The sequence below is a fragment of the Sitophilus oryzae genome, unplaced genomic scaffold (assembly GCF_002938485.1).
Source record: "Sitophilus oryzae breed Bouriz unplaced genomic scaffold, Soryzae_2.0 scaffold_54_pilon_pilon, whole genome shotgun sequence".
In the NCBI taxonomy this organism is placed as follows: domain Eukaryota; kingdom Metazoa; phylum Arthropoda; class Insecta; order Coleoptera; family Curculionidae; genus Sitophilus; species Sitophilus oryzae.
The window spans coordinates 59,124-76,430 of NW_022147140.1; the positions used below are offsets into that span (position 1 = coordinate 59,124).

General features: G+C 31.8%; 1 protein-coding gene across 1 annotated transcript in view; it reads right to left on the bottom strand.

Annotated features, from left to right (window-relative positions):
- The window catches only part of LOC115886968 (putative fatty acyl-CoA reductase CG5065), a 40,718-nt gene that overhangs the window by 17,286 nt on the left and 6,125 nt on the right, over nt 1–17,307 (bottom strand). Inside the window, exons 2-4 of the mRNA XM_030906296.1 lie at nt 13,273–13,433; nt 11,488–11,572; nt 11,215–11,426 (exon numbers count right to left, since the gene is read on the bottom strand). Coding sequence (XP_030762156.1) covers nt 11,215–11,426; nt 11,488–11,572; nt 13,273–13,433 — 458 coding nt within the window. The remainder of the gene's footprint in view (nt 1–11,214; nt 11,427–11,487; nt 11,573–13,272; nt 13,434–17,307) is intronic.

The following is a 17,307-nucleotide window of genomic DNA, read 5'->3' on the forward strand; positions in this document are numbered from 1 at the left end:
TCCGGATGAAAAATTGTCGTAAGAGCCTTATGATCAGTTAACAAAGTAAATTTGCGACCATACAAATATTGATTAAATTTACAAACAGAAAAAATTATGCTTAGCCCCTCTTTTTCAATTTGACTAAACTTCTTCTCAGAATCTGAAAGAGTGCGTGAGGCAAACGCAATGGGCTTCTCGCTGCCATCCGCATAAAGGTGAGAAAGCACACCCCCAATACCATAATCGCTTGCGTCGGTACTCAAAATAATAGGTAAGTCTGGATTATAATGCACTAATATGGGTGCTGATGTAAGAAGATCTTTTATTTTTAAAAAAACTTGGTCACATTCTGGTGACCATGCCCATATAACATCCTTTTTTAGCAAATAATATAAAGGATGGAGCAGTGTTGCCAGATTAGGCACAAAAGAACCATAATAATTTATAAGACCTAAAAAAGATTTTAATTGCGTTACATTTTGGGGCTGTTCTCCATCTTTTATGGCTTTTATTTTTTTGTCTGATGTATTTAGTCCTTCTTTATTAATAATGAAACCCAAATACTCAATTTGATCTTGGAAAAAACTACATTTAGGTAATGAAATTTTTAAACCTGATTCCTGCAGAATTTGCAAAACCTTTTTTAGCCTAATTAAATGCTCCTTACGATTACATCCAGTAATTAAAATATAATCAAGAAATACTACTGTACCGTCAAGGCCTTGCAACAATGATTCCATAATTTTTTGGAATTTGGCAGGTATACTTGCGATACCAAAAGGTGCCCTATTATATTGATATAAACCTTTGTGAGTGGAAATTGTCATCAATTCCTTTGAAGATTGATCTAAGCAAATTTGTTGATAAGCGTTAGATAAATCTAACTTGGAAAAATGAACGCCTCCTTGTAATTTGACAAAAAGTTCATTGATACGAGGCAAAGGATATTGATCAATTTCGATGTATGGGTTAACGGTAACCTTAAAGTCACCACAAATTCGTATTGAACCGTCTTTTTTTAGTACAGGAACGATAGGTGTTCTCGAAGGACTGTAATTAACGGGTGTAATGACCCCAATTTTTTCTAAGCGTTCCAATTCAAGATCAACTTTATTTTTAATCGCAAACGGCAAAGGCCGTGCTCGAAAAAATTTAGGTGATACGTTTTTCGATTTTAATTTGATCGAAATACACCCCTGTTTAAAAGTACCTAGCCCTGGTGCAAATACCTTATTGAATTCTTTAACTAAACTATTTATATCAACTGTCAACTCTAAAAAATTTATTGTTGAAATGTATAAACAGAATAAATTATAAAAATCCGTACCTAATAAAGGCGGACCGACTGCATTTTGAATAACATATAGATCTAATTCACATTCTTTGTTATTGTAAATCACATTACAGGTAATATAATCCAATGGAACAATTTGGTCACCATTATATAAGTTAAATACTTTATTGGTGTGTTTCAAATTTTTATGGTAAAATTTTTCTATATAATAATTTTCTGAAATAACACTATAGCTAGACCCTGTATCTAAATTAAAAGAAACATCAAGGTTTTCAATTTTTAAATTAATTAAAATTACATTATTTGTACAATCTAAAGTAAATAAACAATAATCTTCAGATTCTAAATAATTTTGAGAATGAAAAAAATAATTTACATTATTTCTATTTTTATTGGGACATACCGGTGCAAGATGCCCCTTTTTTTACAACAATGACAAAAACAATCTCTAAACGCACACTGACCTGTTTCGTGGTTTTTGCAACCACAAACCTTGCAAGCTGATGTGCCGGAGAATCGCATACCCTTCTTGGCTGATAATTGACCAGCGAACTGACCTTTGGACCGCAAATGGTGTGACGTCTGCGCTGGCTTATTATTGCACCTTAGCCCTGTGGAATGACTTCGCCTCTGGTATCCCCTAGTATAGAGAAGTTCTGACTCCTGTTTGACTAAAACTTCATTGTTGTAGGTTCTTACTGCAGATTTTGCTGCGGCAATATCAATCATATCTACAAATTTGGTAGACTTCTTTTCTTCCATGAGCCTATCTTGCACTGGCCCAGGATTGAACCCCACTACAAACATGTCACGCAACACTAACTCTAGTTGTCCAGCTTCAAAGTCACAAGGTGAAGCTAAGCTGCGTAACCGGGCTGCCCACTCCGAGAGTTTTTCGTTTTGAGTTTTCACAGCACGATAAAATTTGTATCTTGCAGCAAAAATTGAAGAAGGGGGCTTAAAATGTTCGGTGATTAATTTTACAAGCACATCGTACCCTTTTTTTCTGGTTCCTCAGGTAAACATAGATCAAACACCAACTTGTAGGCATCTTCACTTAAAAGGTTTAATAAAATTGCCCTTTTCCTAACTGCGTCTTTAATTTCGTTAGCCGAAAAATAATTTTCAATTCGTCTTTTATATATTGACCAGTCGGAATTTAAAGGATCAAACTCCAATATTGTCAGGCTTACTTTAATTTATATACATATTACATCACAGTCAACAACGACGATATTGAACTTTCTCGCACTAATACGCCACCCTGTATATATTCCAAAGGGGCGCCTAGTGGCAGTAAATCTTTTTATATTTCTTTTAAGGAATACATCTTCAATAACAGATATAAAAATAGTTTATGCATATTTAAGCATTTTTTTAAACCTTAATTTTTATTAAAATTTAATTTTTTATGATAAGACTATAGACTATATTATTATAAAATAATAAGACTTGAAAATTATTGTTATTGAATACATGTTGGTATTAAGGAACTGGACAAATCGCAAGGTCATAATTGATATAGAATTAAAATATGATAAAAAGTTCATTAAGTTTTGGAATAAGTATGAAATTATGCAGTTTAATTTGTAATAGTCAATTTAATACGAAAATTAAAACAAAATATATATTCTGTAAAAACACCCCTGCACTATTCAGTAAGTTATCTATAATAAAGTTATGACTCTTTTTAACAAATTTGAAGACTTTAGAACACATTTAATCAAAAAAATGTCTTAATTTAGAAATTTTGCATAATTGCTGAATGTCCAGCAAATTGCATTGGGTCGATCCACTGTGCGTCGGTCAAAAAATACCACGGCATATAAAACAATCGGCAGGCTAACTTTTTAATTTCTATAAAATTTGACCTTGTCAGGGCCGAATGAAAACGTATCAAAGAAATTTCCGAGAAAATAAACTATTGATAGACAGGAGGGTCGTATTAAAAAAAGATACTGTACTGTAATGTTTGTATTTGGATTATTCAGTGAATAATATTCTCAGCTCATTTTAATACTTCTGAAAAAAAATACTGGGTTTTGGTTAAGCCTATAAAATATAACACTTCATGGTGTTAGGTTTAAGTATTTTAACCTAACTGTTTACGTTATTAAACCCATCATGATTAAACCCTTAATATGTTTAGTCTTCTTCCTCTTCTTCGGGTGCCATTTGCTATGCCGCACGTTGACGATAATTCGTCTATTTTATGGCTATAAGATGACTAGGGTGCCCTATTATTCGACTCGTCGAAATATGGTTGCGGCTTCAGGTATGCCACTCCAGTTTCTTATGTTGCGAAGTCAAGAATGCTGTTTTCGACCCGGTCCCTGTCGGCCTTCGATTTTCTACTGCAGTATCAACCTGGGTATAGGGTACTGACGTCCACTTAATATATATGTCCTAGATATGATAGTTTGCGTTGTTTTACGGTATCCATTAGTTGTCTGTCTACTCTGGCTCTTCTTAGGACTTCATCATTTGTTGCATGCTCCGTCCAGGGTATGCGCAGCAATCGGCGAAGTGTCCACATTTCGAAAGCCTCAATTCTGTTTATTGTTTTTACATTAAGTGACCAAGTCTCAGCGCCATACAACATCACAGACTGCACATAAGATTGAATTACCCGCATCCTGGTATGTAGCGGCATATTTCTATACAGGAGTAAATTCTTAAGTTTAAAGAAAATTGTTTTTGCACGGCCGATTCTTCTCTTAACTTCCTCGTCGCAATCCCACTCTTCATTTAGGGAGGCGCCAAAATAGGTGAAATATGTGACCCGTTCGATGTTCTCTCCATCGATGTTAAGATGAGTGTTGAACTGGTGTCTGCTGAGCACCATCATTTTAGTTTTGCAACGTTAATATGGAGCCCAATCTGTTCACCGCATTTTACTTTATTTAGCAGAATCTGGATGTCTTCAAGGTTGTTAGCCAGAATTGCATACATACATACAGCCGTTACTCGCTGACGAGTATTCGACACACATAAAGAAAATGGTCACGCAAGGCGTTTTCTTTCATGAGCTTTTCTGTGACTGAAAAGCCCGATACGTGATGTTATCTGCCTACCGCACTCCGGACATTCAAAAATCTCATTGCTTTGTTGCCTCTCTACTTTACGACACGGAGTATTGTAGCTAAACAATGAGATTTTTACAAATTTTAAGTTTTGGGTTCGTTGAAGGACTATTAGAGCTACAATTTAGAAATAATTTTACAAGATACAGAGTGTCCCAAATAAGTAAAAAATATCAAAGTTGTATTTTTTTAAATGGAACACCCTGTATATTATTAAATTTCTGGTTTCTACGATTAAAATAAAGGTAAATTTGATTAAGGTTTATTATATTTAAACCTTATCGTTTTTGAAATATTTTCAATTTTGTGAAATTGCAGTAAAAATTTTAAGGCTTCATTTCTCCAGGGGTATCAAAGTTTTTAATACTAAATATTTACTGAAGTTTATTTATTGTTCAGTTATTGTGTTGCAATAATAAAAAGTATACTACCTTACACAGAGTGTCTAAAAATTTATTTTAAATAATTATTAGCTTCAAACGGCAAAAAATTGTTTAATTTAAATAGAACACCCTGTATATTTTACGAGAATCAGATGCACAATTAAATTGTCTATCAAATCATGTTATACCATTTTTTACCTATCTCTTCTAAGTTTCCGTAGAAAATGCATTTTCTTGTAATTTAGAACTTATTTATCAATATACCCATGGAATATTGACATTTTAGATTATTTTTAGAGATGTACCAAATTTTTAAAGAGTACGGATACTAATATTGTCGATATAATTTGTTTATTTTATTAAAAAATAAAAAAAACTGTTTAAATATTTGTTAAAGAGGATCAATTAATATGATTCCAGTATTCAAACTACATTAACTGACTGCGTTGATTAATAATAATTGCTCCAAATACTAAAAAACTGAATTTTGTATGGGTATTAGAGAGTGTGATAAAAAGTAACACCTTAAAAATGATATTTCATTTTTTTAATAAATGTTTATTTATAACCACAGAGACTTTAATTTTGATAACTTATTATTATATTTATTTCTGACTCAAATCCACATTTATTTATTAACGAACATACAATTAAGTATGTAATTAATTAGTATATGGGCGGAAATAATGGTGTTATATTTAATTAATAGTATGCTCTTTTATAAAGATTTAAATAGTTTTCTTTTTGCATACAAATGGGCTAGTAATATTATCGTTTTGCTAAAAACGATAATATTACTAGCTTGTACATTTTGTACATTTGTTGCTTTAAAAACAATCTAAAATGTCAATATTCCATAGGTATATTGATAAATGAGGTCTAAATTATAAGAAAATGCATTTTCTACGAAAACTTGAAGGGATAGGTAAAAAATGGAATAATACAATTTGATAGACAATTAAATTTTGTATCTGATTCTCCTAAAATATACAGGGCGTTCCATTTAAATTAAAAATGTTATTGGCGTTTAAAGCTAGAAATTATTTAAAATAAATTTTTAGACACTCTGTATAAGGTAGTATTATTTTTATTATTGCAACACAATAACTGAACAATAAATAAACTTCAGTAAATATTTAGTATTAAAAACTTTGATACCCTTGGAGAAATGAAGCCTTAAAATTTTTACTGCAATTTCACAAAATTGAAAATATTTCAAAAACGGTAAGGTTTAAGTATAATAAACCATAATCAAATTTACCTTTATTTTAATCATAGAAACTAAAAATGTAATAATATACAGGGTGTTCCATTTAAAAAAATACAACTTTGATATTTTTTACTTATTTGGGACACTCTGTATCTTGTAAAATTATTTTGAAATTGTACCTCTATAAGTCCTTCATCGAACCCAAAACTTGAAATTTGTAAAAATATAATCGTTTAGCTACAATACTCCGTGTCGTATGTGGTGAACAACCCTGTACAGAATGGGTGATAGTACACATCCCTGCCGAACTCCCTTCAATACGCTGAAGTTTTCCGATGTTCGATCACCATCAATACGGATCTCCGCCGACTGCTGCCAATACAGTTCTTTAATTATTCTTATGTCCTTGCCATCCACGCCTATGTCCTGTAGGCTCTCCATCAACTCAACAATCTATGTTTAGTCTATGATCCGGGTAAATAAGACATTTATTAGCCGTTTGGATCTTAACTGAAGAATCTAGAGTAAGAATAAATCGGGCTCTTGAACTGAAAACTGTTTTATTTTGCTCTACCGTAATATGTATTAAAATTTAGTTTAATTATAATTTTTAACTGCTATAAAGTGTTGCGTAAAGTTAGCATTAACTTGCTACAGTATTGTAACGTTTTTAGTTCGTTACATGTCTTTTTTATATATGATATATGATGTCTGGCTATCATTACCGGATTCCGTATCGTTCAGGCCTGACAACTTATTTGAAACGCTTGGCGTAGTTCTAACGTTCTCAAGTCGACAACTATGTTATCGTTTCACTGCTTCTGTGGAGGGCTGCAGGGCCAGTCAACTGAGATATACGACCTTGAACGATTTGTTTTTGGGGTAGTAATTTCCTGGGGCGCTAGATGGCGTATTTTTATTTTAATTTTTCCAGTTGCCTAACAATTGCGTACAAAATTGTTTTTATAGTTGCCTAAATAGGCCTATTAATTATGTTCTGTCATTGTTCTGTATGTCAAATCAGTTTTCCGTTTCCGGCTTCCTCCTTCCTCCTCAGTTGTGTTTTGCAATTGAACGGAGATGTGCGTTTCGCTGTTTTCTGGTTGTTTGGCTGTGTTTTTTTGCAATCTTCATTTTACAATCGTGATTTTGTATTTTTGAATTTTTTTGAACTTTGTTTTGTTTGATTTTTAAGATCTTTATTAAAGGTAAGGTTTAAGTTAAAGGTCTTTGATTTATCTAACAATTTTATTTAATAATCCGAGAAAGTGAGGTGAGGTAACCTAACCAAGTCCAAATATTCGTGAATTTTATTTTTTAACAATGTAATATTTACAACGCCATATATTTTTGTACATAAACTCCACAATGTGATATTACACAATTGTTCAAGTCCATATGTAAAAAATACACGTAAATAAAACATTGTTTCTAATGGACGTCACTTTCTCTTGTATTCCAACGATATTTGTTATGTGTTCTTAAATCTGGTACTATAATAAATATTATACTTTTAAATCTGTTAAAGTTATACTTTTAATCTGTGTAGGTTTATTGTGTTTATTACACCTTGTTAGGTTTTAAATACGAGTTTCGTATTTTTAGGGTCCAAGGTACGGACATTATCCTTTCATGGTGTCCTGGTGTCCTGGTGTCCAGGCTCATAGTGTCCTCATTCTGGCCTCTTTTGTTGTATTGGCCAACAGTAAAGCCGAGAGAGAGTTCAGAGATACAAGTCCACCTCACGCTGTACTGTTTGCAACAGGATTGCCTCAAGAACGAACAGCTAAGTTTAGATTTAAGTTCTGGATTTTATGTTTTACATCTCAGTCTTGAATAACATCTTACAGACTTTACGCTTAGTGATTAAATTACTTATGTCAGATTAGTATTTGAAATACGATTTAGATTATAGTTTCATTACGAACATATCTTGTAATGGTATTACTTTCTATGTATATTATTATTGCGTGATTTTGGCAGATGAATAACCAAACAGATTCTAGAATCTACGATTTGCAACATCTCAGATTTAACATTGTATAAAAGATAACAGATTAAATAAAGTAATGCTACCTTTTTTTTATTTCCAATAGCTTTGTCTATATTATATTTTTCCATAGTCTTTTTCATTCAACATATTAATTTAATATTATTTTTAACACAACTTTCCTCGACATATAACAACTATAATGATTAGAATTTTACAATGTTATTTACCATCAGAATCCATCGTTAATAAATATAGTCATTAATTTTAAGTAATATACAACTGTGTTTTCTTTCTCTGTACATACTTGGCGCCCAATATCTATATTTTTTGTTTATTGTTGTTAATTAGTTTTCTTTCCAGTAAAATACCTTATCCACGACTGCTCTACCGATGAGAAGCTGCCGTTCGCAGTGGTAATGTTTAAAAAACATTATAGTATGTTAAAATATAATGGCCTGTCCTACACAAAAATGCTCTTCAAATATATTAGAAATTCTTAAATACATAATCAATTGATTGAATGAGTAATAAATCAATTGAATTACTTTTTCAAGCAAAAGTATCGCTTAAGGCTTGCGGTAGACTGGATTTGTGCGCAAAAGTTGACAAACTTCACAAAAGTCACCGAATATGTGGCGCTCATTTCAGTACGCGAATGTTTCTGAAGGGCAAAAGGAAACTTTAAAGGAAGGGAATCGTTAACCGCGCATACTCCTCGAAAAGTAAAAATGAAAAAATCAATTAAACATTTGACTGTAGAGACATTTAAAATTAAAAAACATGCAACTAAAATAAACATGCCCGGAGTTACAAACAAGGATTAAAAACCCAATAAAATATATATCTGTTGAACAATATAAAGAGGCTAAGTACAAATTATGCCCATCAATGGACGTAGCAAAGTTTATTTATATTCAGATTTCACAAATTAACAATGCTACAGGAAGAAGATTCACCGTTGAAATTTAAATATAAATATCTGGCGATGTACTTTTCCGGACGGAAATTATATACAAGACGCTTTTGACAAATTCATTTTGCCTTCCATGTCTAGAGACACTAATAAAATTAATATATGACATTTATATCAAATCTGGAATAAAGAAAATAATTATAGAAAATCCTAGTGTATTTGAGACTCAACCTTACTCTAAAAAGAAAATATTTTATTATATTATTAATCGATATTGATGAGATGAGTACCAAGTGCAATTTACTTTAAAAACAAAGTAAATTAAGCCGCACGCTATTGATTCAAAGCTGCCGTAACTGTCGATGACAAAAACTACGACACTTGTTCTGGTTACTTTCTGTTGTTGGACACCCAAATGGCGGCGTGAGCAAAGATATGCGTGAAGCGTTCCGATTGTTTTATATGCCGTGAAAATACGATGACGGAGTAAGAGGAAGGGTAAAATTTCCCGCCCACTTCCCTTCTCGTCCTAATAGTCCCCACCAGTGACCAATGCACGAGCTAATCCTGTCAGTGTGATTTTTTATTTCGAGGAGGGATGTGGTAGTCAATGCTCCTAAATTACGTATTTTAAAATATTTTTTTCATGTGCATTTTTAGACTAAAAAAACTCTAAAGACTTTAAAAAGATAAACACGGATCTACAAATTAAAGTTTAAACTCAAAAAGACTCAACACAGAATACACAACAAAAACTAATTTTCCATCGACTGCAGAGTGGCCTATGTGATGAACTTAGTATACCGGGCAAAAAAGAAATTGTTGCAAAGGACACCGTTTTATTGTTTCTCATCTAATTTGAATCATAGGTTTAACATATAGGTAATCAAATCAAAACACACAATTGAATATCACTACTGGTTTAATCGAGAGTAAGTTCAAGAGAAAAATTAAAATATATACGTTTGTATTCTTATTTACATAGAGTTTAACATTTTCCTTTCAGTGCTATATCACATATTGGCAATATTTTTTTAAATGGCGGCATAGAGCAGTTTTATTCAAAATTCAATATGGCTGGATTTTTGATTTTTTTTATTACTCATAGTTTATTATAGAATTGCAAATAACTATACAAGGTGTTCCACTTAATATGGATACAAGCCAATATCTTGGTTGTTTGTTGAGCGATCTTTTTCATTTTTGGCAGGAGGCTGTATGGCTATAAGACGTACATTTTGCCTAGGGTAAGAAATGGGGTTTGATATTTTTCGAGTCAAAAGTAAACTACCCTTAGGACAGTATTTATTTCAAATCTGATAAATTATATTGAATCCTCCTTACCCAAGATACTTAAGTTCTAATTTTGATAAATATTGACACAGGGTGTGTTATTAAAATAAGACATTTTAATTTTTATTATTATTTTTTAAGTACTTACGACGTCACTGGATAAACAGCTGGTTTATTATCAATAACCGATTATCAATTAATAATCGATTTAAGTTTTCAGATAGCTTCCATAATAATTAAGATACGATACAAAAAAAACTAAATATTTTCAATTTATTTTGTTTACTTTAAAAAATTGTTTTTTAAGTCTGCTAATACAAATGAATAAAATGATTTACAAAATAATTTAAAAACCCAGTTTTTAATGGAATCTGAAATATGATTTTTATTCGTTTTATTGAGGAATATTTAAAAAAATCCAAATAGTTATTTAAAACAATCACTATTAACTTTGGAAAATATGCTCTAAACAAAGATTTATAAAACTATAACGAACTAAAAGTCATCATCTTCGACCCAAGTTAAATGGATTATTAATTGTTAATTGGATATAATCGGTTATTGATAACAAAAAAGTTGTTTATCCAGTGGCGTCGTAAGTACTTAAAAAAATAATAATATAAATAAAAATGTCTTATTTTAATAACATACCCTGTATCAATATTTATAAAAATTAGAACTTAAGTATCTTAATTGAGGAGAATTCAATATAATTTATCAGATTTGAAATAAATACTGCCCTAAGGGTAATTTACTCTTGATTCGAAAAATATCAAACCCCATTAAAACGTACGTCTATGAGGTATCGCATTTCTTACCCTGGGCAAAATGTACAGCCTCCTGCCAAAAATAAAAAAGATCGCTCAACAAACAACCAAGATATTGGCTTGTATCCATCTTAAGTGGGACACCCTGTATGTAAATTGGTACTCTGTAGCGAGCTTCAGCCGTTGAGTTTTGAAGAGAACGCCATTTCTATTTAGCGAAAATAGAACTGGTTACAGACGCTTATTAAATGCACAATCCAGAATAGCTTGTAGCTTTGTGCTTTCACAGCTCTTACCTTATTTTCAGTGATGCTGCAATACGCTGTAGAAACATGAACGAATACTTCAATATTTTTCATTTCCAATGATAACAAGGCCATGTCTCGTGCACTTCGTAGGTTTGTCAATATTGCATCCTTGATAAAATCATCAAATCTTACCGAAGCAGCTGCATGAAATATTACGTTAACTTTCTCTATTAAAATTTGCCTATCAGAACTGGATAAACCTGAGACCAAAATTACCTTCGTTGTTATATAACATTTTCTTAAAGTTATATGTAGTGTTACCTAAATTTGCCTCAGCAACATTGCCTCTAACAGGTATAACTTTATAGAATACGTCCGAATTACTATTTTTCAAATTGTCAAAAATCTAAAAACGCAAAAAAAAACTATAAATTCAAACCAGATTAAACATTGAAGAATATACTAAGGGCTGGCAAAGATTACGTGTGTCTTGGGTCGAGATTTCCGTATGTAAGAAGAGTACAATGCGTTTATAATGTACTGAACAAAGAGAGAACGCTAAACACGTTGCCAAATGTATGAAATAAATCGAGAAACTTTGCACATTGCTAAGAGACGTGGAAGGGGATATAGTAGATTTGTCGCTATATCGACAGCTTGTCGTATAGCAGCTTGAAAATGTTTAGTGCAAGCTAGAAACTCTTGCATTTTTCGTAAAAATAAGTAGAATTGAGTTGGTTTTCGACAGTGGTCAGGCTATTAGAACTCTGAATTCAAAAATCGATATCTCGAAATCTATTAGAAATAATTGATTGTAGTTTTTTCATAAACTTTTTTAATATTTCTGCTGCATTTTCTTCGTAGACAGTAAGTGAAAATCTGTATCAATAAAAAAATTATACGACTGCTGAAAATTGCTATGCTCTAAAAGTAAATAGATGTTTACAAGTTTTGAATGGAAAAAAACAACCTTATCGAATTTTTCTTATGTAAACATATTGTAAAAGTTCTTATCTTCAAAATAAAAAAAGTTTCAATATCAAAGTGTTTCTTGAGTTATGGCGTGTTATGTGTTAAAAAGTTGAGTTTTTAAATTATTATCGCGATTGACGTTTTCTCGTTATAAAAAAAATGACACCTAAAAGATATCCTTATAATTCCATTTCAGATGCTCAGAAACATTTCTAATGATTTTATCTAGTTATGTTGCAGGAAGCAGGTATAAGTGCGGCAATTTAAAATTTAAAGAAATTAAAATAATTAATCTTAATCTAAGAAATTACATAAAAGAAAATAATTTTATATAAAATATTAAGTTTCCTTAACAATCCCTATGCGATTTACTTCCATACATGTGAATACCGACCCAAGAGTAACAGTTGCCAGCACGGTATAACGCAGAGAACATAAAACACACGGTAAGTATAATAATACTTAAAGTTTTCATTTTGGATTCGAATTGTTATTATTTTCTTAGAAAACTCAAGATATCACAGAACACTAGAAGAACGCATAATATGAAGAGATAATAAAGTTGACCACAACCGGACACATCTGAACCAATAAATTTGATTAGACAAAAATGTTTTTGGAAAAAATAGATAGGTGTCGGTACTCAGTAGGACCTACAGTAGCCAGCAGTATCACACTGGTAATAAAGAATGTCCATGGATTCGTATCTATACGGACCTACCCAACTACCCAGCACTATTCATAATCCGGGAGGCATCGGCTTTTTTTTTTCAAGGAATTTCATTCCGGCCCAGTTTAATACAGTAGATTATACTCACATTCTAGATGACGAAACTGACCGTCATCGACAGTACGAGCGGTGGGTGCGAGCGTGGGAGACTGTCATATTCGTAAAAAATAGATTTCTGAAGTTATTTCATCCCGCGTGAAACTGTTTATATGTAATATTGATGTTAAATAGTAATAAAAAACGACCCCGGCCTTTCCCCCAACGAGCTGACGCATATTTTCACATTTCTATTTATTAAAAGTCGTGATGAAATTCCTTGAAAAAAAACCGTTGTCTCTCGGACTATCAATAACTCTTTAAAGCTTTAAATTTAGAGAAGAAAAAAATGACTAATAAAAACTTACCGGGTTAGAAAATAGTTTTTGGCATCTTTCTTCTAAATTCATCCCTTTTTTGGATCTCAGTAGTATATAAATATTTCCCACACCTGGACAACTACGTAATAGTTTCTCTATTAGGGCTTTTCCAATAAATCCTGTCCCTCCCGTTATAAAAATGTTTTTATCTATAAAATATTATTTTTATTGGTACAAGAAACTTCCCACGAAAATATATTAAAACCAGTATATTCAATTTTGACTTAATGCTAATCATTATTAACCATTAATATTTTTTTTATTTACATATCTTTTTGTAGTATTTCTCCTTCGTTCACCAATATAAAATATGTTTCCACAGCATTTTTTATGCAACTTTTGGTGTTAAATTTAAGCTTTCTTTATTATTTATAATATTATACTTCATTCAACAGCAAGCGCCAATTACAGAATGGGTCGTACTGTATAAATTACAAATTAAAATGAAGAAATTTATAGATCATAAAATGGTTAATTATACAATGGTTACTTGATATACAGGGTGTTTCAAAACAAATACGAAAAACTTCAGGGGTTGATTCCTTGTTCAAAATAAAGGGTAGTTTGCTTCATAAACGTTGGGTCAAAAGTCAACCATTAGGGAGATATCGCGGTACAAAGATGGCGGAAAAATAATGTTTTTATTTTTTATCTTTAAAACGAAAAGCGATAGAGTAATGAAATTTTATGGAAGCATTACTATTATGAAAACACACTTTTTGGTATTTTTTTCACTTTTTTAAAATGAGTGGAAGGGGTTGAAATAAACTACCTCTATCATTCTTGTTAACGAAATTTAAAGAAAAATCTTATCAAGCACATGCAAAAAATTAATTTGAATAGTTTCGTTTGTTTAGAAACTTTTTTATCTCTTGTGTTTTTTTGATAAAACTTAGCGATTTGAAATTAAAAAAATGAAATGGTAAAGCATTACATGTCAGGACAAAAACATTTTTAGATAAAGAATCTAGTGGGCTGCTGCCAAACAGTTTTATTTCGTAATAATATCGTTACATTTTCTTCTGAACGATAACCTCTTAAAAATTGTTTACCAAGACAATTTTTAATTCTGTATTTTAATTCATGAAAGTAATAATATCAAAATAATATCGTTAAAAAAATAATGTTTAAACATTGCAGCTCAAATAAAAACACAACGTCTTTTGCAGGAGCAATTAATTTTTTTGTGTTGAAAGTGTTGAAAATGTCCACCTTGTGATGTAATACATGCATTTATCCTACGCAACATTGAGCCCCTAATACGCTGAAATATGCCAGGATTATTTCTTATTATATCACATGATGCAATTATGCGATTTCGTAGGTCTTCGATATCCTGTACTGGTGTAGCGTAAACTAATTCTTTTAAATATCCCCAAATACAAAAATCCGAAGGATTCAAATCTGAAGATCGAGGCGGCCAGAAATGAGGCCCACCTCTTCCTATCCAGCGGTTTTCATAATTAAGATTTAAATACCTCCGTACATCTATGCTGAAATGTGCTGGACCACCATCATGCATTTCGTCTAATCTGCAGGGGTAAATGTTCTAGTAGAAGAGGCAATTCTTCTTGTAGGAAATAAAAATACGACTCACCAGTTAATCTTAAAGGTAGAAAATGGGGCCCAATTAAATGTTCATCGACAATTCCTATACAAACGTTAACGGAAAACTGCTATTGATGTCTAGATTCTATAACTGAATGAGGATTTTCTTCAGCCCATACATGCCTATTATGGAAGTTTTCAATTGCATCTCTTGAGAAACTAGCTTCGTCCGAAAAAAGAATTTTTGAACAAAAAAAGGGTTTTCCATATTCATTTGATGAAACCATTGGCAAATTGTCATTCTCGGCTCGAAATCTCTTGGTAAAAGAGCTTGAACTCTCTGTATATGGTAAGGATATAACTGCTGTTCTTTTAATATCTTCCATACAGTTGATGTACAAGTATTTAATTCCGCTGCAATTTTCCAGGTACTTGTCTCAGGTTGCGCTTCAATAATATTTAAGACAGCAACTTCTAATTCGGGTGTTTGAATTTGGCGGTGTCGGCCGGTATCCAAACTTCTTTTTTCGAAAGTTCCAGATTCATGCAGCCTTTGATGAAGCCTAGTGAACGTGCTGTGGTGGGGAGGTCTACGATTCGGATACATTTCTGTATAAAGACGACAAGCTTCCAAGGAATTTCCATTTGCACGCCCATACATAAAATGCATATCTGCCATTTCAGCATTAGTGAAATTAACCATTATTGTTTTACTGATTATCTAATACGGAATTAAAACTCCTTTTTTACGCAATTAAATAGATCATAAAAAGGGTGCGGAATAATTAACTGATCGTAAGATAATAACGTATTGCAGTAGAGTAATGTCAAATAAAATAATATTAGAAACCTCCTAAAAAGTGACAGCGGCCGACTAGATTTTTTCCTAAAAAAATTACAGCAGCCCCCTAGGTTCTTCATCTAAAAAGCTTTTTTTCCTGACATGTAATGCTTTACATTTTGTTTTTTAATTGTAAATCGGCGAGTTTTATCAAAAAAACACAAGAGATAAAAAAGTTTCTAAACAAACTAAGCTATCCAAATTATTTTTTTTGCATGTGTTTGGTTTGGTTTGGTTTCATAAGATTTTTCTTTAAATTTCGTTAACAAGAATGATAGGGGTAGTTTATTTCAACCCCTTCCACTCATTTTAAAAAAGTGAAAAAATTACCAAAAAGTGTGTTTTCATGATAGTAATGCTTCTATAAAATTTCATTAGTCTATCGCTTTTCGTTTTCAAGATAAAAAATAAAAACATTATTTTTCCGCCATCTTTGTACCGCGATATCTCCCTAATGGTTGACTTTTGACCCAACGTTTATTAAGCAAACTACCCTTTATTTTGAATAAGGAATCACCCCCTGAAGTTTTTCGCATTTGTTTTGAAACACCCTGTATGTACAGTAGGGTGAATCGAAAAATCAAAGTTTTGAAAATCGTTTGGAATACTGCGCAAAAGTTGCCAATTGGTATTAGAAAACTAATATCTATTTAAAGTTTTTCAATTTTTTTTTCATCTTCTGCCCTCTACCGGGCTTTAAAAAAAGTAAAAAATACAAAAATATAAAATTTTGATTTTTAGCCGAAATTTCAGGTAATAAGTAACTGTTCTAATTAGAAATAATATATCTTATTGAAAAAAGACATTTTAGCTCCCCAACTCAGTGTACCCTATATACAAAGTTAAACAATTTTTTTATAAATACCCAAATATTTACACACTTTAACAAAGAATTAAAAATGTGTCGAGCAGACCACTTAAAGCCGTTTTTCGCTTGTTTGACAATATTTTATGTATTCAGTATTGTTAAACAATCCAGAACTCACCAAGGGGAAATAATTGTTCAGCGAATTCAATCCCACCCTCCCTCATGATTTATTATTGTTCACTTATTGATTGTAGTCTTTTTTTACTCAAATTGTGGCATAAGATTGGGCGAATCTATTTTGGTCTTTATAAAACTGTCTCTCTTTTGTACGCCTACAACTGATAAATATGCTTCGGTTACAAGTTTTATGCATCTCTCTACTGATTGAGTGTGACAGGGAAATGCAGCGATGTCGATGATTGTTTCAGAAGAACTAACAATCATATTTTTCAAATCATCTACTTCCAAAGTTTGGAACAATGGGGGACAGGTTATTTCATTTTTTGCCAATCAATTAGATCAACATATAAGAGGTCGGATATTTCGTGAACGATTGTCTTGAGTTTTTGCATTTAGAATGCGGCGAAGTGCAAACTCTCTAAAAATATGGGGGCGAGTGTCATGTAGCATACATATCAGAAGATTTACGGGATGGACAAAATAGGCATTTCTTTGTATTACAGGGTCTATAACACTTTTTAAATCTTGCTCTAGGTATCGGCTACGTTTTATTGTTTGTAAAACATGTTTGGCACCATATACACATGAAGAGTTGCATTTAATTTGAAACCATAAAGGAGCATAAACCTTGACAATAAATTTGGAC